This window comes from Notolepis coatsorum (assembly GCF_963971535.1).
Source record: "Notolepis coatsorum genome assembly, chromosome: 5".
NCBI lineage: Eukaryota > Metazoa > Chordata > Actinopteri > Aulopiformes > Paralepididae > Notolepis > Notolepis coatsorum.
In genome coordinates, this window is record NC_140169.1 from 120,718,200 (window position 1) to 120,742,957 (window position 24,758).

Sequence of the window (24,758 nt, forward strand, 5' to 3'; positions counted from 1 at the left end):
TTATCCAATCAAAAAAATGTACACCGGATGTATATTATATTTACTGTATCTTGTGTTCCCTTGAGTGTGAGTATTGTTTTAGGACTTATGCCCAAATTAAACCCACAGGACCCTATGGGTTTGGCCAATTTATTCATGTTAGGGTTAAAGGGGAATGCCACCCATTTTTTAGAATTCACATATGTTCTTCCTGTGCCCCAGGACAGTTCAGTCAGTATTTGTGAACACGCACCACTCTCTCCTAAAGCTAGAGATCAGAGAAAGAACCCTCTCTGAACCCTCCAAACTGGGATGTAAAATCTATGTCTGCTCCATAGACAATGAAAGGGACTTTCTGAAAACCAGTGGCGGCCGCTGGGTACTTCGCCACTAGGGGCGCTATACCAAACATTTTGCAAATGTTTGGTAAAAAAAGCCCAACACAAACACGCACAGCTCTCTCTCTCTCTCTCTCTCGCTCTCTCTCTCTCTCTCTCTCTCGCTCTCTCTCTCTCTCAGATGATGTCAGATCCATTCAATAATAAACACATTTGTAAAGCTCGTTATTTTAAACAAGTTACCATTCATTGTCTGAGTGGTTATGTCCCACATGCGGCGAAATTAGAGAGAGAGAGAGAGAGCGAGAGCGAGAGCGAGAGAGAGAGAGAGCATTTTAGTAAAGTTACATTTTCAACAAGATTGCTGCTATTTAAACACTTCATGGAAACGGGGTAACGTTAACCTTATGTCGACTGTAGTATTGTATGACCTCGACATAACGTTTAAACGTTAACGTTACTCCGTTTCCATGAAGTAATTATAAAAGTGGCCAGCTAAGATGACGGAGCTAACAGCTAGCAGTAGCTGTAACGTTACAACGTTATGCGGCATCAGTAGACAACGTATCATGTATTAAACTAGAGTTAAGATCGCTAATCTACCTTGTTGTTGGCTTGTTGATAAAGTATATCCATTCCACTCCATGGCATTGTCCATCCAGCCTGTGTTGATGTCCATCCATTGTCCGCATCCATATAGCTTGTTGTTAGCCAACAAGCTGTGTGAGTGAAGAGCTGTGTCTTTGTCCATTTCCGCCTCGAACAGCCTGCAAACTACCTGGCATTCTATCGCCATGCTCTAAGACAAACTCTAACCTTAACCAACTTTGAAAGAGTGCCTAAGCTCAGTGTAGTTGCTGTTGTTGTTGACGAGTCGACTGAACTGCTGTTGCTGTGTTGCATTCTCTCTCTAAGCCAACCCGAGAAATGCGGCTATGGAAAAAAACTGGCATCGCGTCGGCCAATCAGAGAGCGTCTCCACGAAAATGCGGCTATGGAAATTCTTCACGGAAGTTCACGCTGCTGCCTAGACCGCTTCAAATCGCGCTCGGATTCCAACATAATAGTCATATTTCAACGCACAACGCCGTATGCACTGATTGGCTGTGACGGAGACAGCGATCAAACTGTGACGCGCACTCAGAGCGCTATCGCTTCTAGCCCGGGCGAGAAATACGAAAAAAAAAAAAAAAACGTCACTTCCTGCTCATGAAAACGATGTTTTTTTAATTTAGATAATAACGTTATATTGTGCATTGGAAATACAAACATACTTAAAATGAGTAAATATTATTCATTTTAAACATGTTTATATTATTTATAGGGCTATAAAACACAAAAACGAAAAAGTTTTATTGTCTTCTTCTCTGATTTAACAGCAGCTGGCCAGCAGGTGGGTCGGCGCCCTTGCACCCCTAGTGGCGAGCCGCCACTGCTGAAAACAATTATATTCAATTCTAACATTGCTAGAAGGTCTGAGCCAGAATTAAAACCTAATTTGGATCTATGGAGCAGCCTCAGATTTGACATCCCAGTGACATCACAGATTAAAGGATTCTGGAGGGTTCTTGCTCTGATTTCTAGCTTTAGTAGAGAGTGGTGCGTGTTCACAAATACTGACTGAACTGTCCTGGGGCACAGGAAAAGCACACGTGAATTCCTAAAATGGGTGGCATTCCCCTTTAAGTTTTTTGATCTACTTTTTTCTCCCATTTTTCTATTTTTCTCCCATCCCAATTTCGTATTGTCCAATTCTACCCTTTTTCATAAGGGCTCCCTCAACACCCATTGAAGTGCCCTTGAGCAACGCACTTAACCCCCAACTACTGCTGCTGCTGTGTGTTTGTGTGTGTGTGTGTGTGTGTGTGTGTGTGTGTGTGTGTGTGTGTGTGTGTGTGTGTGTGTGTGTGTGTGTGTGTGTGTGTGTGTGTGTGTGTGTGTGTGTGTGTGTGTGTGTGTGTGTGTGTGTGTGTGTGTGTGTGTGTGTGTGTGTGTGTGTGTGTGTGTGTGTGTGTGTGTGTACTACCTACCACTCCTCTCTCCCAGATTATGCTCATCCTGTCCTGCACCCCTGCCACTCCGTGGGGGATCTTGGTGAAGTCCTCCCTGCCCAGAGCCCTCTGCTTGGTGCTGAAAGGACGGTGCTCGGACGCCACCACGCTCAGGGTGTCGCTGGAAACAGGACGAACACCGTCACTCCGTGTCAGGTGCATGACGACACACGCGGCCGCAAGAGGCAGGTAGCATGCTAACAAAACTCGCTCTCCGAACAGGTCAAACTCTCCGATTGGTCTAAAATAACACACAATTCTTGAATTGCCAACCGAGGTCAAACAGTTCCTTTACCTCTTCCGGTTGACTACCCTCTGTGCCATATTTTCACATTTCACCGGAGAGGGGTTTCAGTGAAGTCAAAGCCAAATGGATTATGAACACAAATCTGTATGTGGCGACGTGTTCAACTGTCGCTTTGGACAAGTCGTCCTTCATTTTCAGTATACTGTACTTCCCCTTAAGAAACCCTCATGTTATTTAGCTAGATTGCTATCATAATCTGTATTTCGGTGTGTAGCACTATGCACACATACTTGCCCAGCAGGCCCATGAGGTAGTTGGGTGTGGTGACGTCGAGGCGGAGGGGCGGGGCGATGACGTGAGCGGCAGCGTGAACCCAGTCCTGGTGGTAATACTGCATCCCATTCAGCACAGCGTGGGCCACTGTGGTCTCAGCATGGACCACCTTACCTGGATGGTGAGAGGATGAGGGGGAGTTTAAGGAGGGAGGGAGGGAGGGAGGGAGGAGGGGAGAGGAAAGGAAGAGGAACAGGGGAGAGGGAAAAGCACAATATTAAAATGTAATACATTCTTCCAAGACTGTGAATTATTACATTCATCATCATCATACTCAACGTCATCATCATCATTATCATCAGCCTTATTATCCTCATCATCATCATCCTCATCATCATCCCTGTCCTTATACATCAGACTGGCAATACATCAATCAACACTGAAGTTTGATCGCCACGCCTCTATTTAGGTCACACCACGCCCCCTTTTGGGGGAAAACAACTCAAGGAATAAACAGTTATTAGATGGTGCTTGTTCATAAACTACAACTTTAGGACAAAACACACAGATATGAATCACGCTGAAGACTATCGTTAACGTTAGGTTATGGCTATAACCAAGTTCTGTTAGTTAGGGGTGACGCTTGGCATCACTACTGCACTCCCTCGCGTACGTGCACGCGTACTGAATAAAATTCCACAAATATACCTTTAATACCAGTATTAGTCTGACCACACCCCTCATCAGCTTACCTTCATAAGCAGGTGTGTGGTCACCTGCTCTCCTCCTACCCAAGCTTTCACCACAAGGTGAGGTCACGGGCTGCAGCGGCCGTCTGATGCCAAGCGTCACCCCTAACTAACAGAACTTGGTTATAGCCATAACCTAACGTTCTGTTCCGTTAGGGGCTCTGCTTGGCATCACTACTGCACAAAGGGAGGCCAAGCGGAGCCGCTGGCTGACAAATACACCCCGCTGACAGCCCCCCACAACCATCAGAACAGGGAGGGCCGAGCCCCCCCGACCCCCCCTAATGGAGGGCATCCCCCCTATTAGGGGCTTCACGGGAGGGCGACGGACCCGACCGTGCGAAGAGGCACTCAAGCAACCCAACGCACAGGGTGAGCAGACCGTGGCTTGACCCCACGACTACACCCACGCACAACCCGCATGCCACCCGGGAACGAACGTAGGAAACAACCTCGTCACTGCCCCCAGAATCACGGGATCAAGGGCAAACCCAACCCCGTGGCAAGGCCGTAGCAGCGGAGCGCGAAGGAAGACCCAGACCCACCAAAAGGACTGGACTCCCTGGAATGGGGGCCCGGAGAAGGCCATGATGCCAGCATCAAGACCCCACCAGGTGGGCACCTAGTGACCCCGCCCCCCACATCGCCAGCGTATTCGGACAAAGGCCCCTCAGCCGAGCGGGCCCTGTCCTCCCCGACAGCACACCGCCTGGAACACAGGCCCTGCAACAGGCAGACAGCATGGTCATAACACACAAGAGTTAACCAACGGAAGCAGGCAGTGCACTGGGGAAAAAGACCAGGCAACAGGCTGTCAACCCAAGCCTGGAAACTGCGGACGAGGCAGGCGCCAGAAAGGACAGCTGAAAACAGCCGCCCCGGCGGAAGGGGCGTATGCTGGCGTTGTCGCATAACCAAGCTTTTAAACAGCATGTCAGAAGTGGGATCCTTAGACCACTTGGCCCCTGACAGCTGCCCACAGAAAAAGCCCATACGATCGGCAGACGTCATGAACGTGCAGGGGCACCCTCAACCGGAGAACCGGGAGTTGACACTGCAGCAACACACCAGAGAACCAACCACCCAGGCATTACCCCATGCAATGGTTGGTCCCATAACCCCTCAGGAAAGAAACCCCAAAACACACCAGACCGGTTTCCGGTTTCCAACAGGGCTATCCCGGGCCTACGGGTCAACGAGCATTACCCCGGACCGGGCCCGGTGATACGGGGGGCACAGGGTCCCCCGAGGAGGTTAAAACCACCCCAACAGGCCCCTCAGCGCCAATCGCAAGAGAAGAGCGTAAAAATGGAAGACCAGCCCCAGCACCCCGCACTCGGTATTCCCAGGAGGTCACCCAACCAAGTACCAACCAAGACCAACCCGCACAGCGGTCGAGATCCGACGAGATCGGACGCGTACAGGTCGGCACGGCCGTAAGCCATTACGACAGTGCAGAATACAACGCACCTAACAAGGGTCCCATAACGCTCAACCCTGTGACACCCGGACCGACCTAGTATTTTTCCCCCGAAAAAATCCCAAGTCCCTCAGGGTACCAGAACAGCAGATCTGCATCCCCAGCGGACAACGGGTGCAACTGATCTGGACCAGCGCGACCAGAACCAGTCCCGTGCCCTAACCACGCCGACCTGCCAACCCCAGGAGAAGGGGCAGATATGCGTGTTGATCCCAACATAAAAAAGAAAGGCGCCACCCAGACGTGTCGGTATGAACCGCGCCCGGTGGCCCACCCCTAGGGCGTGAGACCCTTCCCCATATGTCCAGACCCATTCCGTCACCATCCCCTGACATGAACGGGAACCCATCGACAACCACACAGGGTGTCGGAAGAGGAAAAACCCCCATCCCAATTGCTCCATAAAAACGCTGTTTCACCCAAGCAATCAAGGCGCGCTAGTCAGCCAATGGCCCAAAAGCACATCCTGAGCTAGCACTATGTGTGCGTTCGGACATACCCACATCAACAATAGGCCGTTTAGACCACCATATTGAATCCCCAAGACGCCCAGGGAAACGACAAGAGGGGCGAGATGCAATCAACTCCATGAATGAATGAATGAAAAAATTTACCCAAGAGACTGCAGAAAAGGGTACAACCCAGTACGGCAATACACACAATAGGATAAGGGGAGGCAGACCTGAGAAAGACGTTAGTCTTGTTTCCATCAGGGACCCTCATTTCCAATCCATCAAGACACATTCAACTCTTTATAAAAATAAAGAAAAGGCATCACCCGTATGACCCAACTGCACAGCTGGGAGTAAAAACCCTGTTTTTCACATGATTTTAATCCAGTCACTCCTTTTAATCAGAGTGTAAGACCAGACCCTCCCAGAAACACCTTCCCACATGAGACTATGGTCAAGAAAAAAGATATGTAAACTGTGAGACACGTGACCAATAGACTCAAGTTTGACACATAAACCGGGCGCAGCAGGCCTGTGAGCCCTGCGCCCAACCTCGACATCTTTAAGACACCAGCTCATGGAAGACGTCGCCATAGCAACAACGCTACAACGGGCGGGGAAAAACCTACCGGATCCTGTCATGTAACAGGAGTCGGTAGAATACCCCCCCCCCCCCCCCCCCCCGTCAAGCACTGGCTTGGCCCTGACTGGCTCAGCAGAAAAGATCAAAAATCCCCTAAACCAATTGTGACGTACCTTGGGTACGTGGGTTGGTCCTTACCATTATTACTGTATTTATGACACCTTCTGAACATCAGGTTAGTATATTTAATGTGTTGTTTTGTATATGATGTGTGTGTGTGTGTAAACATGAGAGCTAATGCTGTCTCTTCTCTCCCTGTCAGGTGCTGCCCATCCCTACTGAAGAGTGCTGATTGCTAATGAATGACAGCTGATTGGCAATCAGCTCAAGAGGGATGGGTAGTCAAATACCTGGCGGCACACACACATCTCGGGGGGGCCTATTTGTGTCACTTGCCGGTGATCACGGGGTTGGAGGTTGCCTGTGGTTGCCACTGTGGTGGAACTATGCTCTATTTTTCCCTGTTGTATTATATTGGCCTTGTCTCCATAATTATATGGGACTGTGTGTTCCTTCTGTTCACACTGCTACCTGGTAGGTGTCTCTGCTAGCGTTGCTACCAGGTAGCATATAGATATTCCTACTGTTGCTGTTTGTCTGTATGTGTACCGTGTTTGTCCTCCCCTTACCTTTTTCCCTTTGTGTGATCTAGGGTTGAAATCCCCTACTAACATCCCCTTTTCCCCTTTGGGGAACAGGCCGTGGGTTGGAAGCCCCACACTTAATAAATACAATTTACCATCTGGAAACGTCTTTGTTTACTATCTGCCTACCCGGGACTGTTTTGAGGAAAATTTTCTACTGAGGGGGTTGTTTTTTGCTCATGTAACACCTGCCCAGATTGCTATCTTGTATGGTCAATAGACCTCTGTACATGACACCAATCAAGTGGGAAAGGAGGGGTTTATTCGACACCCCCTCCCAAAAACACACCCTTTATCCCTACACACAGAAAAACAACCGTAGCCATCTTGAAAAACCTCCGGTAGAAAGCAAAGCATAGCGAAGCTAATACAATGCCTGCTACCTACAAGAAATGTAAAAGGTTTTACAACAAAACACAAGTCGCCTGTGCGTGAATCCTATACCCGTTGCCTATGTCATACATAGGAAAAAACGCTGAACGAGAGTAAACGGCTAGGCCGTGAAAAGTGTGCGTACGAGTATTACTGCAACTAAACAACACAGCATTGTGAAAACACATATACTTAGTTAAAGCAATGGAATAACACCAGTTCTAACTGCATGTGGAGCATCAAGCCAAATAGAACCTATTACCGAGTGTACGTTGCAGACCTTGCTTAACCTCGTAACACAACACAACTCACCCCACAACGTAAAACAGGGCAGATTCATATATACACAACCCCACCATATGATTTGTTTGAAGAAACACACAGTTTGTTCGGCCAAAACACAGTCCCCCTTATGTCGGGGAACTTTTTTTATTAAATAACTAAATAATGTTAAGGCACAAAATCATAGAGGGGCCGGGAAGGGTGTAGGAGAGGGGACACAGAGGGGAAAAAGTCACTCCTAACGGCGTCTGCCACCTCGCGCCGCTCGAGTCTTGCCACCCCGGGGAGCCCCGGAGGGACGGTAGGTTACAGTCTGCTGGACACGACGTTCCCTACCGTCTCCTCCGGTCTGGGATGGGCCGGCGGTGGCAGAAGCGCCGTTTCGTCCCCTGGCCCTCTTGGCAGGGCCAGCAGCGGCGGCGGAGGCAGTGGTAGCGGCGACGGAGACAGCTCGACGTCGCGGAAGCCTTCTGCCTCCACCGGCAAGGACGGGAGGCGGAAAATGGGGTTGGAGGATGGATCTCTCCTCTGCCATCTCTCTGCATGTTGAGGTCATCAACTGCAGGGCCTTCCCGAACAGGCCAGCGTCGGAGAGGGCGGCCGTCAGAAGAGGAGCTCTCTTCTTCTCTGGCACACGGGCCTGCTCCAGCCAAAGGTGACGCTGGCCCAGGGTGGCCAGGGCGCGCACTTTCCCCATGGCTATGGCCAGCACCTGGGAAAGGTGCAGGACAGCTCCCGCAGCCTGGGTGATCTGATCGCATTTCACCTCGTTCAGATCCGTGCCGCCCGTCATTATCCCCGATACAAATCTAGCCAGGTGGGCAATGTTAGACGCCGCAGCCAGCGATTGTGTACCAGCGATGAATGACTGGTCACCCCAATAAGCCAATCGCCTAGCCGATTTCCCCTGGAGGACCGGCTTGCATAGGGGTTCCCACACCATATCCGGACAGAGGAGCGCGGCCATCGGACTGTCAAGCCGAGGCACGCCCTCCCCCATACCTTTGACTAACCCCGACACCCGCGTAACTGGTATGTAGGCGGGAGTTAGTCCCATGATGTTGGACACCGCCTGACCCCGACGAACATAGGCCCCCATCGATGGGAAAAATGGGTAGACAACGTCCACCCCTCTCACTGGGGAACGCTGCCAGAGATGGCCTATGAGGTCATCAGGGACAGGTGCAGGCAATGGCAGCGGCAGCGGCACACCGTTTGCGGCGGCGGCTACCGCCATGAGCTCGGGAAACAAGGCCCGCAGTTCCCCCTGCGAACCTTCCTCCACCGACCCCGCATCCCTCACATACAGCAGGCTGCGACTGGTCAAGGAGCCACAATCCGATGCGGCCGACAGTAGGGCATCCTGCCGATGAGGCCAAGGTGGTTCCTCGACATCCTCGAACAGGGCGCCCCATGGAGCCATTTCCCCCCCCTCCGGGGTCTCCTGAGGAGGGATACTCTCCTCCACGGGGCCCTCATACAAAAATCCGTCCGCCTCGTCCATGAAGTCCTCAGTCTCCATCGGAAATCCCGAGCCGGACGCATCTTCGCTGGTCTCCAGCAGCTCCCCAAACCCAGGCCGTTCGCGTCTGCACGCCACCATCTTGCGACGCGAGCGAGCAGACGCGAAAAGTTTGCGTCGCAAATCCTCCGGCTCCAAAACAATCCCCCGTTCATCAACGGGCGATTCCCCAGAACCAGAGGAACCAGAGTCGAGATCAGGCCATCGCCGGAGCGACGGCACCGAACCCTCGGCTCTTCGGTGAGGAAAACTATCCACCGGCAGTCTCCCGGGCTGGGTCGGCAACCACGAGAGTGGCAACAGCCCAGCACCGAGGCGCACGACGGAGGCGGGAATGGAGAACCGGTGGTGAAGAGTAGGTCTAGCGGGTCTACTCTCCGCGGAATACATTATGACCCAACCTTTTCTTGTACAACAGATGTGAGAGAAGAAAAGATTAAGCACAATGTAAACCAGTCACAACTCTTTTCAACTAACAACACGTCAAGTGGGGTACTACCGAGGCACTTCCTTGTGGTGAAAGCGAGAAGGAGGAGAGCAGGTGACCACACACCTGCTTATGAAGGTAAGCTGATGAGGGGTGTGGTCAGACTAATACTGGTATTAAAGGTATATTTGTGGAATTTTATTCAGTACGCGTGCACGTACGCGAGGGAGTGCAGTAGTGATGCCAAGCAGAGCCCCTAACGGAACAGAACCAAGAATAGTCATCACTTCTTAGTTTTAGGTCATTGGGAGATTCACAATATTAAATGTGCAGTTAGGGAAATGGTGTGAACGCTCAATGGTGGCCAGTGTTGGAAAGTAATTGCTTGACTTAACATGATGCACTAGCAAAACACATATTTCAAACAATGTAAGCGTTTTGTTTTTATACAGATCGGATACAAATGGCGGTTAATAGGAACAGCGTCTGTGTTTAAAAGTAGGCGCGGCCACGAAGAATGCCAGTAGAAAGAAAGTACCCAGATGTGCAGCTCTGATGTACCCTCCTCCTCCTCATCATCGCTGTCATCATCATAACCATCATCATCATTAACATCCTCATCACCATCATCTTAGCAGCAGCGATCATGTTTTAGTGAAGCTACTCACCCTGTATCATGTTTTAGTGAAGCTACTCACCCTGCATCATGTTTTAGTGAAGCTACTCACCCTGCATCATGTTTTAGTGACGCTACTCACCCTGCATCATGTTTTAGTGAAGCTACTCACCCTGCATCGTGTTTTAGTGAAGCTACTCACCCTGCATCATGTTTTAGTGAAGCTACTCACCCTGCATCATGTTTTAGTGAAGCTACTCACCCTGCATCATGTTTTAGTGAAGCTACTCACCCTGCATCATGTTTTAGTGAAGCTACTCACCCTGCATCATGTTTTAGTGAAGCTACTCACCCTGCATCGTGTTTTAGTGAAGCTACTCACCCTGCATCATGTTTTAGTGAAGCTACTCACCCTGCATCATGTTTTAGTGAAGCTACTCACCCTGCATCATGTTTTAGTGAAGCTACTCACCCTGCATCGTGTTTTAGTGAAGCTACTCACCCTGCATCATGTTTTAGTGAAGCTACTCACCCTGCATCATGTTTTAGTGAAGCTACTCACCCTGCATCGTGTTTTAGTGAAGCTACTCACCCTGCATCATGTTTTAGTGAAGCTACTCACCCTGCATCATGTTTTAGTGAAGCTACTCACCCTGCATCATGTTTTAGTGAAGCTACTCACCCTGCATCATGTTTTAGTGAAGCTACTCACCCTGCATCATGTTTTAGTGAAGCTACTCACCCTGCATCATGTTTTAGTGAAGCTACTCACCCTGCATCTTAGCAGCAGCGATCATGTCCCCAGCAGATATGCTGGATACATTCACTAGGTAGATTGGGCAATGGGCCTGGAATAAAAACATTTCACATTCAACACCCAAAACATGTAAGTTTAATATACAGTTTAGATGCTTATCCACAAGCAACAACAAAACTCTCAATATGTACCCTGTTGGCGATGGTGACGGCTCTATGAGTGGCCTCTGACTCCAGCTGCAGAGAAGAACAAGAGACAGATATGGGTATTAGACAATGAGAGTGATACAGACAATGAGAATGATAGAAATGGGTATGAGACAATGATAGTGATATAGACAATGAGAATGATAGAAATGGGTATGAGACCATGAGAATGATTGATATGGGTATGAGACAATGAGAATGATAGACAATGACATTTGTTTAGTGATACAGCCAATGAGAATGATAGATACAGGTATGAGACAATGAGAATGATACAGCCAGTGAGAATGATAGATACAAGTATGCTTTAGAGTGAGCACCACCACCTGTACTTTTGGGCGCCAGCGCCTGTAAGGGGGGGGGGTTCATTTCCTTTTGGCATTTCATTTGGTGCCACTAGGTAGTCCTCCTTGCTCTCTGTGTTGCTGAGTTTTTTTTGTGTTTGTAAAAATAAATACTATTATTTTGCTAATTGTTTCCTTGATAGATGTGGGTATGAGACAATGAAAATGATACAGACAGTGAGAATGATAGATACAAGTATGAGACAATGAGAATGATACAGACAATGATGATGATACAGACAATGAGAATGATATGAGACAATGAGAATGATACAGACAATGAGAATGATAGATATGAGTATGTGTGACGTACATGGGTACGTGGGTTGGTCATTACCATTATTACTGTGTTTATGACACCATCTGAACATCAGGTTAGTATATGTAAATGTGCTGTTTTGTATGTGTGATGTTGTGCCATCTCCTAATCTTCTGTTTCTGTTCCGCAGATGCCACTCATCTCTCTGATTGGATTGGTTGCACCTGATTGGTGCATCTTCAGGCAGGCAGTGGAGATGAGTGGATAACAGAGTGGGAAATGACACACGTCCGGGCGCCTCATTTGAATCACTGCCACGTTCCAGAGTGGAGTGAGGAGGTTGCCCTCTCGCCTAGCTGTAGCTGTTGGAATGATATCGTGTGGCTTTCTCTTTGTGTCCCATGACTGGCACAGTTACATTTATATTATTTGCTAAGTGTTTGTTTGTATATATGTATGTCTTGTTTGTCCTCCCCTACCTTTTTCCCTTGTGCATTATGGTGGAGGTTTAAATCCCTATCACCATAAATATATAATTTACTATTTGGAAAAACGTCTTGTGTTGTTTCTTACTTGCTCGGGACGGTGCTTAAAGCATCCGCTGGACGGGCTGGTTTTCATGTACAGCCCGCTCCAGTTATATTCTATATGGTCATTAGACCTTTGTACATGACAGTATGAGACAATGAGAATGATAGATATCATGCACACACTCACGATATGTACAATGTACAAATACTCACTTCTTCTGGTCGGCTGATCTCAATGCCCTCAGGTCCACTGATACCTAAATCCAGAGCCTCTTTGGCCCCCTGGGAAAACACACACACACACACACATTATGCACACGCAGACAGTAAGTACAATCTTGCAAATCGCTGCGTATTACTGCTATTAGGCTAGTGACAATGCTCCCAGAGGTAGAACAAAACACAACAAAGTTGTTCCTCATCTCTAAGGTCTTCCATAGGTTTCCTGAAATTCCCCAAGGGGATCAATAAAGGAATATCTTATCTTATAATGTGAAGTGGATTCTTGTATACAAATATTTTACTGCAAAAATTTTTTATTGATAGATATTGCACCACAAAACAAAAACAAAATAGCAAAAACTATTCATAATTAACTTAATAAATATAATAATAACTTAATAATGAATAATACAATAATAAATTAACAAGCTTTAAGAGGATGTCAACGGACCACTAGCCTAACTTAAAACTCCGGGAGGCGTCTATGCTTTTACCAAACGGTTCGTGTTTCCGCGTTCCCGTTTTGCGCTCTGATTGGCCACGCGCGTTTCTGGTCATGTGACATGTGCGCCCAATCGCATGACGAGCAGTGTCTTAGCCCATTTCCGCGTCGAACAGCCTGCAAACGACCTAACGCCTAGTTTATCACTGGTTAAGCTTAGGCGACTCTTTCGCAGTTGGTTAAGGTTAGAGTTTGGAATCAGGGCAGGCGTTCTATCGCCATGCTAAGACAAACTCTAACCGTAACCAACTTCGAAAGAGCGCCTAAGCTTTTTTTTTTATCCACTTTTTCTCCCATTTTCTATATTTTTCTCCCATCCCAATTTCGTATCATCCAATTCAACCCTCCCCTGTCACGGACGCTGTTTCTTGCCTCCCACAAGCCGGCTGCAATGTGGACTAAGTCATACATAGCACAAGTCCCCTCCGGTACTTGAGGTAACAGCAGTCGCATCTTTTCACCTGCGCAGCTCGATCTCTCAGTGGCGAGGAGTAACGCGTGGGAGGCTCACGCTGCCCCCGACACTTCCTGATTCTACTGCGCAGGCGCACCAACCGACCTGTAGGAGTCGCTGTCCACAACGCCCGATCCCCACCCATCAGTTTCCCACCCCCTAATACGGCCAATGTGTATTAGTATGAACGACCAGCTAAACTGAAAGCAAATGTGGAGCGCTGGGCTCGAACTGACGAGCCCAGCGTCTCCAGCATTTCGTGGCCGCCCTGCGCAAGCTTAACCGTCCAAAGAACTTGCCGTCACACGTCGGGCGCACATGTCACATGACCAGAAACGTCAAAGAACGTCAGTGGCCAATCAGATTCGCAAAACGCACGAACCGTTTGGTAAAAGCAATGAGGCCTCCGGGAGAGGTGTTTTTGGCCAACAAACATCTGCAACAACCCAGGCAGAGAAACAACCCGTGCCCACGCGAGTGTGCCGCTACCTACCTCTGCCACCAGCTCTCCGTTCTCAGCGTGCACACGGGCTATAGCCCCGATGTCCTTGCAGGTCTGCATGGTCTTCTCAGCGTGCACACGGGCTATAGCCCCGATGTCCTTGCAGGTCTGCATGGTCTGGTAGAGCTCAGAGTCCTTCAGCATCATCAGGTCTTTGTAGGCCATGTACATCTGGAAGGAGTTGACCCCATGCTCCCTCACCAGAGTCTCCATCTCATTACGCACCTGAGGGTCAAGGGGCAGGGGTCAGAGGTCATGTGTTCTGTCTGTGTGTGTGCGTGTGTATGTAGGTCCATCACATTTGCTACAGTAAAGATGGTTGTTCAGTGCTAGTTTGGCAGTGGCAAGGGAGAGAGTTTCAATTGTGCAACTCTCATAATGAGTGTGTAGGAAGGAGAATGCGAGAGGGTGAGGGGGAGGAGAGAGAGAGAGAGAGAGAGAGAGAGAGAGAGAGAGAGATTGTGTATTGTGTGCATGCATATCTATGTGCATATATATACTGTATATGTGTGTGTTTGTTATATGGGGCATGAAATGTGCTTGGCGAGCATCCAGCTAGAGATCACATTCCCACTTGATTGATTGATTGATTGATTGATTGATTGATTGATTGATTGAAAACTTTATTAACAGATTGCAGAATGGGTACAAGTACAGCTCAATACACACAATTGTTAAGGGGTTGCAGACCAGAGAAATAATTTCGTCTTGTTTACATCAGGGTCCCCCATTTTCAATTCATCATAACATATATGACACACACGACACAGATAGACAGTACTGCTACATCTATACATTTATGACATACCAGATTTGCAAATACAGTACTGTTTGTGATACAAAAAGAGTCCAGAAAAGTGAGTACATTTGACGTAGAAACTGTTGGAGGAGGTTGGGTAGGAGGGGTGGGTGGGGGATAGACTTACACTGTACAAGCAAAACTGTACATTGGAATATTGACAAAACCATACTTGGTCATTTACTGTACATTGGAGGGGGTTGATATAGCTATAAACCTGCATTCCTTTGAATATATCATTAATCAATTAAACTTATATTGAAATACACTATATAGCCTATACACCAACACTGAAATGACAGTGGATAAATAAATAAGAACTAAAGCTAATCGGTGGAAATAGACTGCATTAATATTCCATAACAAGTCTTGTGTGCGCCTACGAATGAACAGTAGCCTATAGGCTTAATTATGGAATAATAAGCCATACTGCGTTCATTCATTAAGCCCGCCGTAGGCTATATATATTATATTTCATTCATTCATTCATATACAGTACTGCGTGCGCGCGTGCGTGTGTGTGTGTGTGCGCGCGCGCTGCGGCAGGTGTACCGCGAGCTGTATATGATGCCAATACATTAATCTAATCTAGTTTTGATGGCGCGCAAGCGTGATTACAAAACCTAGCCACATTTCTCGGAGACGCTCTCTGATTGGCACTGACTGACGCTAGGTTTCGTAATCACGCGGCTCGCAAGACTCGCAAAGCACTTCCGCCATTCCATTTGCACACAGCTGCGTCACTAGTTGCCTTATAAGGAGCTCTGGAGGCGTTGTTTTGTATGCAAATGACCTGAACGGGACAGTGGTTAGGGATCATGGCTTTGAGTATTGATCTTTAAAGTGCATTGAAGTCAGGAGCATCGACAGACAAGGCAAACCTTCCAAGCTCAGAGTGCGTCAGATAGGGTCCAACATTGTGATGTAAGGTGGTAGCTTACCAATGAGGGCTTTGTATAAAAACAAATACCAATGATTATTGCACATCTCTGCAAGAGAAGACTAACCAACCTCATCATACAGGAGACAATAGTGAGTATCATACCTGTCACCAGTAATGAATCTGAGAGGAGAATGATATATCAAGTGAAGTGGTTTAAGAGTGGAAGCAGCAGCTTGTCTATACAGTACATCACCATAGTCTAAAACTGCTTCAACGATCTTTTTTTTTTTTAATTATCAAAGGAAACCTGGTTCTGTTTTTATACAAGAAGCCAGCCCCCCCCCCCCCCCCCCCCCCCCCCCCCCGCAGATTTCTGCCACGGTTGTCGTCGATATGGTATTTAAATGTGAATTTCTCTTAGAGCCAGAAGGCAAGATATTGATACTCAGTGACTGACAATGCTAGAACCAATCACAGTGGATATATGCAAACCACTAAACCCTATATATCTCTTGTAAACAGCATTAACTTTGTTTTTGCATTAAGCACCAATTTAAGATTAACAAGTGCTTCCTGAAGGGCATTCAAGGAAAATTGCCACTTATACACAATATACACAATAGTGTCATCAGCATAAAGATGGCCTTGACAACCATTCAAGGAAGAGACAATATCATTGCTATAAATGGTGAAGAGGACAGGACACAAAATGTAAGCTTGTTATTGACAACAATTCCGACTAGGCATTTTCCGACTTAACACACTGTCACCTCTCAAACATATAATTCTGACACCAATCACAAGCCTTTCTATCCAGACCAATACTAGATCATCTTTGTAAGAGCAAATGATTTAGATAGATCTACAAAAAAGGCAGCACAGTGTTTCTTCCTGTCTTGTAATTTGTAATTAATGTAATAGCTGAAATGGTGCTGTGATTAGCTCTAAATCCAGATTGATGTGGACTAAGTACTGAGTGATGTGAAAAAGGTTCAACTTGATTGTTTACCAAAGATTCCAGGATGTTTGCTAGGCAGGGTCATTTGGAGAGTGGGTTCTAATTATTTAAATCATCTCTATCACCTCCTTTATGCAAATGAATCACATGGGCCGTTTAAAAATGGAAAGATTGGGGCGGTCGGGTGGCGTAGCGGAGATTGCGCTCGTCACCAATGCAAGAGGCTGCGGTCTCGACTCCCGGAGTCAGCATTGCCTGCGGCTTGGGCCGATCGTCATACTAACTCGTTTGGCTGAGTTAGCGGGAGGGAAGCCGTGGGTGGTAATCTGGCGTTGTGGACAGCGACGCCTACAGGTCAGGTCTGGGCGCCTGCTCAGCGAAAGGCAGGAAGTGGTGAAGGCAGCGTGACCTCCCTTACGCTTCACCAATGAGAGTCCTCGCTGCCACATGAAAAGAGAGCCGCTGGCTGTCTCTGCATGTGTCGGAGGAAGCATGTGGTAGACTTCAGGGTTCCCTTGTACCGACCAGTACCTGGAACATGCGCACAACGACCAGGTAGGGGAGGGGGGGAATTGGCATAACGACTAAATTGGGATGGGGAGAAAAAGCATAGAAAATCAGGCAGAGAAAAAATAGGATTACAAAAAAATAAAAAAATAAAAATGGAAAGATTAAATATATGCGTTAATTGCTCAGTGATAAATGGGGCGGACAGTTTGAGGGAAATCTCATTTATCCTCTCCAGAACTCCTGGTATCAATGGCTTGCAATACTTCAAGTACATCATTAGGAGAGAACCATTATCTAAAAAATATTATAATAATCTAACCCTAACTAACCTTACTGTCATGCCCTTGTCCTAATATACTAACCTACACTGTGCACTCAACACTTTGATGAACATTGTTACTCAGCTGAGTAACAATGCCCTTCCTGATGACTTGTAAGTTGCTTTGGATAAAAGCGTCAGCTAAATGACTAAATGTAAATGAGAGAAGGGATGAAAGGCTTATGGCACACACACAACCAGGGGCACTGAGGGAACCTTTTCAAATAAATGTCCAGCATCCCCAGAATGTTTGATATATGGTCATTACATCATTTGGGAATTTGCCAGTGCAATATTAATATGGCACATATATATTTACTTAAACAACTAAACCTATGTTTGATATCATTTAGATGCACCACATCTGTGGACGATGCGCCAGACATGAAGGCCAAAGGTTGCATGAGGAGGCACAGTGACTCATAGAATATGGCTAATGTGTGTAACATGCATGTGTGTGTGTGTGTGTGTGTGTGTGTGTGTGTGTGTGTGTGTGTGTGTGTGTGTGTGTGTGTGTGTTTGTTTGTTTGTTAACCTAGATCCTGCCATGTTAAATCTAGGTCATTACACATTGTATTTACCAAGGAACAGGGTTAGACTGCTTCATTATTCATGTGAGCAGGAAAGGTTACAGCATGGATTGGCATAGTGCCTGTAGAGAGTGTGTGTGTGTGTGTGTGTGTGTGTGTGTGTGTGTGTGTGTGTGTGTGTGTGTGTGTGTGTGTGTGTGTGTGTGTGTGTGTGTGTGTGTGTGTGCGTGTGTGTGTGTGTGTGTGTGATGATTTAATGTCACTTGTCACTTCTGATATATTCTCCAATGTGCATAAGGCCCCTGATATTGCTTTTATCAAGTTCTTTTATCATATCATAGCCACACATATTGGAGCCCTTATGACCTATTTTACAAATCTTTGGAACATAATATATGAGCTCTCCAAGGTGCTGAACCACAAGATATATCTATATCCATTTGACTGACAAACGAAAGAACACCCTATCCCACTTCCTCTGTAGCTCCAGTGATAATGCATACATTAAAACCTTAATACATTTTTTTTATCCAGCTTTCATGTTTTTTCTTTATCTGGTATTATGTCAGATTCGCTCAGAGTGTGGAGAAAATAGACCAGACGCCAAAACTATCACTTTATTAAATTTTATTAAATTAAATTTAGGCAGTGTTCCAGACAGAACAGCAGGGACCACCCAAACGAATGTTCAGCCCAGAGCTTAGCCCCGAACCTAGTCAACTCCTAGAACCACATGTGCTGTGTGTACTGTGAGTACTGTGTACATTGTGTGTATTGTGTGTACAATGTGTATTGTGTGTATTGTGTTTACTGTGTGTACTGTGAGTACAGCTAGGTCAGGCCAGCTCACCTTGGGGCCCCACCAAGTGACTCCTACATGTAGGGCGTAGTCACAGCAGGCCTTGGCGTCAGCCAGGGAGCGGCAGGTCTCGTAGGCGTCCACCAGGGAGCAGTGTTGCTCAGGCAGGGCCAGAGACACCACCATGGTAGTACCACCCATCAGAGCAGCCTGGAGAGAGAGAGAGAGAGAGAGAGAGAGAGAGAGAGAGAGAGAGAGAGAGAGAGAGAGTAGAGAGAGAGAGAAGAGAGAGAGAAGAGAGAGAGAGAGAGAGATGGAGGCAGAGAGAGAGAGGGAGGCAGAGAGGGAGATGGAGGCAGAGAGAGAGAGATGGAGAGAGAGAGAGATGGAGGCAGAGAGAGAGGGAGGCAGAGAGAGAGAGAGAGAGAGAGAGAGAGAGAGAGAGAGATGGAGGCAGAGAGAGAGAGAAGGCAGAGAGGGAGATGGAGGCAGAGAGAGGGAGATGGAGGGCAGAGAGAGATGGGGGCAGAGAGAGATGGAGGCAGAGAGACAGGGGGCAGAGGAGATGGATTGGAGAGAAATAAGGAGGGAGGGAGAGATGCAGAGATGATGGAGAGATGGAAGGAGAGATGCAGGGCGAGAGAGACACCAAGAGAGAGGGACGCAGAGAGAGAGCAAGAGGGAGGGAGAGAGAAACAGAGAGAGCAAGAGGAAGGGAGAGAGAAAGAGAGAGAGAGAGAGAAAGAAAGAAAGAGGGAGGGGGAGGTTGGAGAGAAAAGGAAGGAGAGAGAGATGGAGAGAGAGAGAGAGAGAGAGAGAGAGAGAGAGAGAGAGAGAGAGAAGAGAGAGAGAGAGAGAGAGAGAGAGAGAGACATATTAGTAGACAGTCAATATACACTTTACAGGAGAGAGGAGGAAGGCAAACATGAATGTGCCATTTTACATGTAAATGTGATCAATTAGGATTTGTGTCAATATGTTGTGTCAATACACTCCGTAAAAACACTGCCCAGCAAGCTGACACCGAGCTCCTCCCTGACTCAGCTTCACATTTACATATTCCTAACATGCAGTCATTGCATACTGATGTCTGCCTATAGGGAGGTGTAGTGGTTACGTCATTGTCGTTTTTCGTGTTCCACCCTCTGTCCAACGCAATGTATTTCCCCATTGACCATTTCTAAATCGTCTCGTTTAAAACAAATAAAGCATTAACATTTGCATGGTGTACCTTTCTGTGCTTATTCATCCACAATCTATAGCTCAACATGAAAATATTCGCAATTAATCATAAAAAAAAAATCACCAAATTTTATTTCAACCAAAAATGCTTAAACAATAATGTTAGTGATAGAAGGGAACTCATGTTGTGCAAAAATGGAAAGCTTTTCAATTTCCATGCGGCAGAATAGTTACAATAGCCGATAATCCATTTTCCCAATGATAAATCCCTATACGGGTGGAACAACCAGTGACGTCAGACTACACCTCCCTATAGACACCTGTACATGGTACCCGTGGAGCAGCAGTGGGCTGGAGGAGGAGGAGGAGGAGGAGGAGGAGGAGGAGGAGGAGGAGGAGGAGGAGGAGGAGGAGGAGGAGGATGAGGTGGAAGACGTGACTGTGGTGACTTGGCTGAGATGGCCGATGGTAGATTAGGCACTTTTGTGTAACCATGACAACACACACACTGCTCAGCCATGCCTAGCACGTTCCCAGCACCCTCTCCATCCGTATACACAGCCATGAACACACACACACACACGCACACGCACTTGCACACGCAAATTCAATACCTACAGTACCGTCTAAAAGGGAGATTACACTGAGGGATCAAAGCAGGAGTAATATATTTATAGAATGTGAGGAGATGGATGGAGAGATTTAGACAAGACTTGTTATTGCTGCTCGGTCTACACCTCGCTCTGCATTCTCGCTCTCTCTCTCCCTCTCCCTCTCTGTCTGCCTCTCTCTCTCTCTCTCAGTCTGCCTCTCTTGTCTCTCTTTCTCTCTCTGTCTCTTCTTCCCAGTGGTCCTCCCTCTTTCTCTCTCTGTCTATCTTTCTCTGTCTCTCTCTAATTTGCAGTCCTCCCTGGGGTCCTGCCTCTCTCTCTCCCTCTCTCCCTCTCTCCCTCTCTCCCTCTCTCTCTCTCTCTCTCTCTCTCATGCTCTCTCTCTCTCTCTCTCTCTCTCTTCATGGTGTGAGTGAGATTATGTCACTGTTGAAGAGACATAATCCAGACACTCCTCAGACAGGGGCCACACCCCTCTGTGTCTCTGACCGACAGCTCCATCAGCCAATGCGGTCTCATACATCCTATTACCATAGCAACTAGACCAAATCGTCTGCAGCGTCAGCTTCTGTAGTCATGTGAGCAGCAGGGTGTGTGTGTGTGTGTGTGTGTCCATCGTCAATCACCGGCCTGGTTCATTGTGTGTGTGTGTGTGTGTGTGTGTGTGTGTGTGTGTGTGTGTGTGTGTGTGTGTGTGTGTGTGTGTGTGTGTGTGTGTGTGTGTGTGCGTGCGTGCGTGCGTGCGTGCGTGCGTGCGTGTGTGTGTGTGTGACAGAGATCAGAGGACACAAGCATGGCTGACATTTACGTTCACTGATGAGGATTTAGTGAGTGGGATTTACAGAGTCTGTCTGACGGGCTTTGATTAAAATTTACTGCCAGTGGATGATGTCTAAAATAGGTGGGGACTGTTAAAAAGGGGGCGGGGGGCATGGAGACAGAAAGAGAGTGAGAGAGGGGGGGGTAGGGGGGAGGGAGAGAGGGGGGGGAGGGAGGGAGGTAGTGAGAGCGAGAGAGAGAGAGGGAGGGATGGAGGGAGAGAGATGGGTGGATGGAGGGAGATATACACTACAGAGAGAGATAGAGGAAGAGAGAGAGAGAGGACAAGGAGAGATACAGAAGGAGAAAGGCTGTCTGCTGTAAATGCATGTACTGTACACGTGTGCGTGCGTGTGTGTGTGTGTGTGTGTGTGTGTGTGTGTGTGTGTGTGTGTGCGTGCGTGCGTGCGTGTGTGTGTCTTTACATAGCCTTCATAGACCTAAGCAAAGCCTTCGACACCATCAGCTCTGGAAACACCTCAACAAACTTGGGGTACCACCCAAGTTTCTCTCCATCCTTCAGCAGCTGCATGACGGGATGCAAGCCAGAGTCCAGACGGGTGAACTCCAGCCAGAATCCTTTAAGGTTAATGTTGGGGTGAAGCAGGGCTGTGTCTTGGCTCCGGTGCTCTTTAATCTCCTCCTCTCTGCCGTCACCTGCCTCTTCCGCCGAGCCCTGGGACATGAAGACGGTGTCCATGTGGAATACCGCCTTGATGGTAGTCTCTTCAACATCCGCCGGCTCCAGGCACACACAAAGACAAAATCCTGCCAAGTATGTGAGCTACAGTACGCTGATGACTGTGCCATCTTAGCTCACAGTCCAGAGTCTATGCAGCATGCTCTCGACACCATATCCAGCCTGTACCAATCCTTCGGTCTCCAGGTCAACATACAAAAAACCGAAGTCATGTCCCAACTCACTTCCCGAACCTCTACACCTCCCAGTTTTCACATAAACGGTGTTCCACTTAAAACAGTGGATCATTTCACCTACCTCGGCTCCACTCTGTCCTCATGCTGCTCCCTTGACGCGGAGATACACACACGTATCAATAAAGCGGCATCATCCTTTGGACGCCTACGCAGCAGGGTTTTTGAAAACCAGCACCAAGGTTGCCGTTTACAACGCAGTATGTCTCTCCACTCTGCTCTATGGAGCAGAATCCTGGACACCCATACCGCCGGCACATCACCAACCTGGATGCTTTCCACATCCGTTGCCTCCAAAGGATCCTCGGCCTGACCTGGGAAGATCGAGTCCCCCACACAGACATCCTCAACAACACCAACTCAATCTGTATGGCCGCAGCTGTGGCCAAAAAACATCTTCGTTGGATAGGGCACACCATACGTATGCCTGACCACCGCCTGCCCCGCCAAGTCCTCTATGGCCAACTGAGAGGAGCAACGCGGGCTGCTGGAGGCCAAAAGAGACGCTTTAAGGACTACACCAGGGACCTCCTAAAGTGTGCAAACATCACGCAGCTTGAAACTGGCACTCGACAGATCAGCCTGGCAAGTCACTTGTGCCACTGCAGTTTCCCAAATACACCAAACGAACCAAGACCGAAGATCTGAGAGGCGCACACAACGACACCAGCGGGCGGCTGGCATCCCCCAGGTATCTGGCTTCCCTTGCGCCATCTGTGGACGGGTGTGCGGCTCAAGGATCGGACTCAACGCCCACGAGAAGTGGCACCAGCGGCAGCGTCGCTAACCCCCCCCCCCCCCCCTCACCCCATCCTTGGAGCAAGCGTCATCATCGAACACGATGGACAGCTAAGAGAGAGAGTGTGTGTGTGTGTGTGTGTGTGTGTGTGTAGGTGTGTGTGTGTGTGTGTGTGTGTGTGTGTGTGTGTGTGTGTGTGTGTGTGTGTGTGTGTGTGTGTGTGTGTGTGTGTGTGTGTGTCTATCTGTATGCTCACATGTACTGGTGTGTTTGTGAATGTGTGTGTCTGTTTGTTTTTTGTCTGACAGGAAGTGCAGCCAGCAGCAGACTGCACCTTATTCTGTCAGGCTGGAAGAAAGCATCTGTCAGCTCGTTGAATGTGTTTTATCTTCGCCTGTCTGGGCTCTAGCCTGCATCTGTAACACACTATGTACTGTACTTGTACAGTGCTTATACATGTATGGGCTTTGATTTGTCCCTGTACACTGTTTTTTATAGATGCACGAATGCCTAGTGAGTGAATGTACAGAATATGTTTTAAACTGTTTTTATATTAGCTTCAATGTCCTTCTATTTTTCTGTTTATTTTCGGTTTAAACATCTAGCCCAGGGACTACAACTGAAAACTATAGCAGCCCTGCTAATGTTGGCATATTTACAGTTTTTTAATTTGTATTCATTTATAAATGTATAACTGTTGATTGATATGCACTGTCCCTGATAAAATAAACTGAGTAAACTAAACTAAACTACTTTTCAAATACGCATTCTAGTCTATAGAAACCCGTATCCCTAGCTACTAGGGATGGGTACCGAATTCGGTACTTTTGAGGTACCAAACCGAAACACGTCGGTACTACCGAGTATCGAATCAAGTGAGAAACCGAAAAAAAAAAAAAAATAAATAAAAAAAAAAAAATTTTATTAATCTTTTTTTTTAATTTATTTCTTTTTTTTTTACTTTTTTCTTTTCATGTCAACGTTCACACGCACAATATATGCTTACCTAGGATTTGACTTGATTCAACAACAAAGCAGTCGGAGCAATGACAAGCCGAAAACTGTCGAAATTGTAGTTATTTGAAGTTTGGATATTTTTTTTTACGACTGAGGTAGGTAAATTAAATTTCTTGAGACTAAAGTACAGAAAAAAGGTACCGTTGGGTACCGGTATCGATTCACAGGTACCGGTACCGGTATCGGTTCAAATGTGAAAGGTACCCATCCCTACTAGCTACAGCATGGTGTGGCATGACATACTGTAATAGTTACCTCTGGATCGCAGGACAGCTTTCCTCTATGTAACTAGTATTCAGTCAATAGGCCTTTTCCAAGGGCGGCTGAGTGGCGCAGTGGGCAAGGCGCTCGCCACTAACGCAGGAGATGCTGGTATCGAGCCCAGCTCTCTGCGTTGCTACCGGCTTGGCCAGTCGTCACACTAACACAATTGGCAGTGTTAGAGGGTGGGAAAGCCGGTGGGTGGGGATTGGACATTGCGGACAGCGACTCCTACAGGTCGGTTGGTGCGCCTGTACAGCAGAATCAGGAAGTATCGGGGGCAGCGTGAGCCTCCCATGCGTTACTCCTCGCCACTGAGAGATCGCGCTGTTCAGGTGAAAAGATGCGACAGCTGCCTCCTCGTGTACCGGAGGGGACACGTGATGCAAGGCTTGGTCCTCACTGCAGCCGACCAGTGGGAGGCATAGTCTAGCAACGTTCGAGACAGGGGAGGGAAGAATTGAAGGGAGAATTGGCGAGGCGAAATTGGGATGGGAGAAAAATAGAAAATAAGGAGAAAAAGTGGATACAAAAAAAATAGTCCTTT

At 47.6% G+C, this 24,758-nt stretch overlaps 1 protein-coding gene across 1 annotated transcript in view; it reads right to left on the reverse strand.

Annotated features, from left to right (window-relative positions):
• The window catches only part of LOC311229324 (dihydropyrimidinase-related protein 5-like), a gene marked incomplete at both ends in the record, with an annotated part of 60,675 nt that overhangs the window by 29,615 nt on the left and 6,302 nt on the right, over positions 1 to 24,758 (reverse strand). The window contains 7 exons of the mRNA XM_084315401.1: positions 2,348 to 2,489; positions 2,906 to 3,062; positions 10,848 to 10,923; positions 11,024 to 11,068; positions 12,385 to 12,453; positions 13,843 to 14,076; positions 18,701 to 18,859. Of these exons, the coding sequence (XP_084171527.1) occupies positions 2,348 to 2,489; positions 2,906 to 3,062; positions 10,848 to 10,923; positions 11,024 to 11,068; positions 12,385 to 12,453; positions 13,843 to 14,076; positions 18,701 to 18,859 (882 nt within the window). The remainder of the gene's footprint in view (positions 1 to 2,347; positions 2,490 to 2,905; positions 3,063 to 10,847; positions 10,924 to 11,023; positions 11,069 to 12,384; positions 12,454 to 13,842; positions 14,077 to 18,700; positions 18,860 to 24,758) is intronic.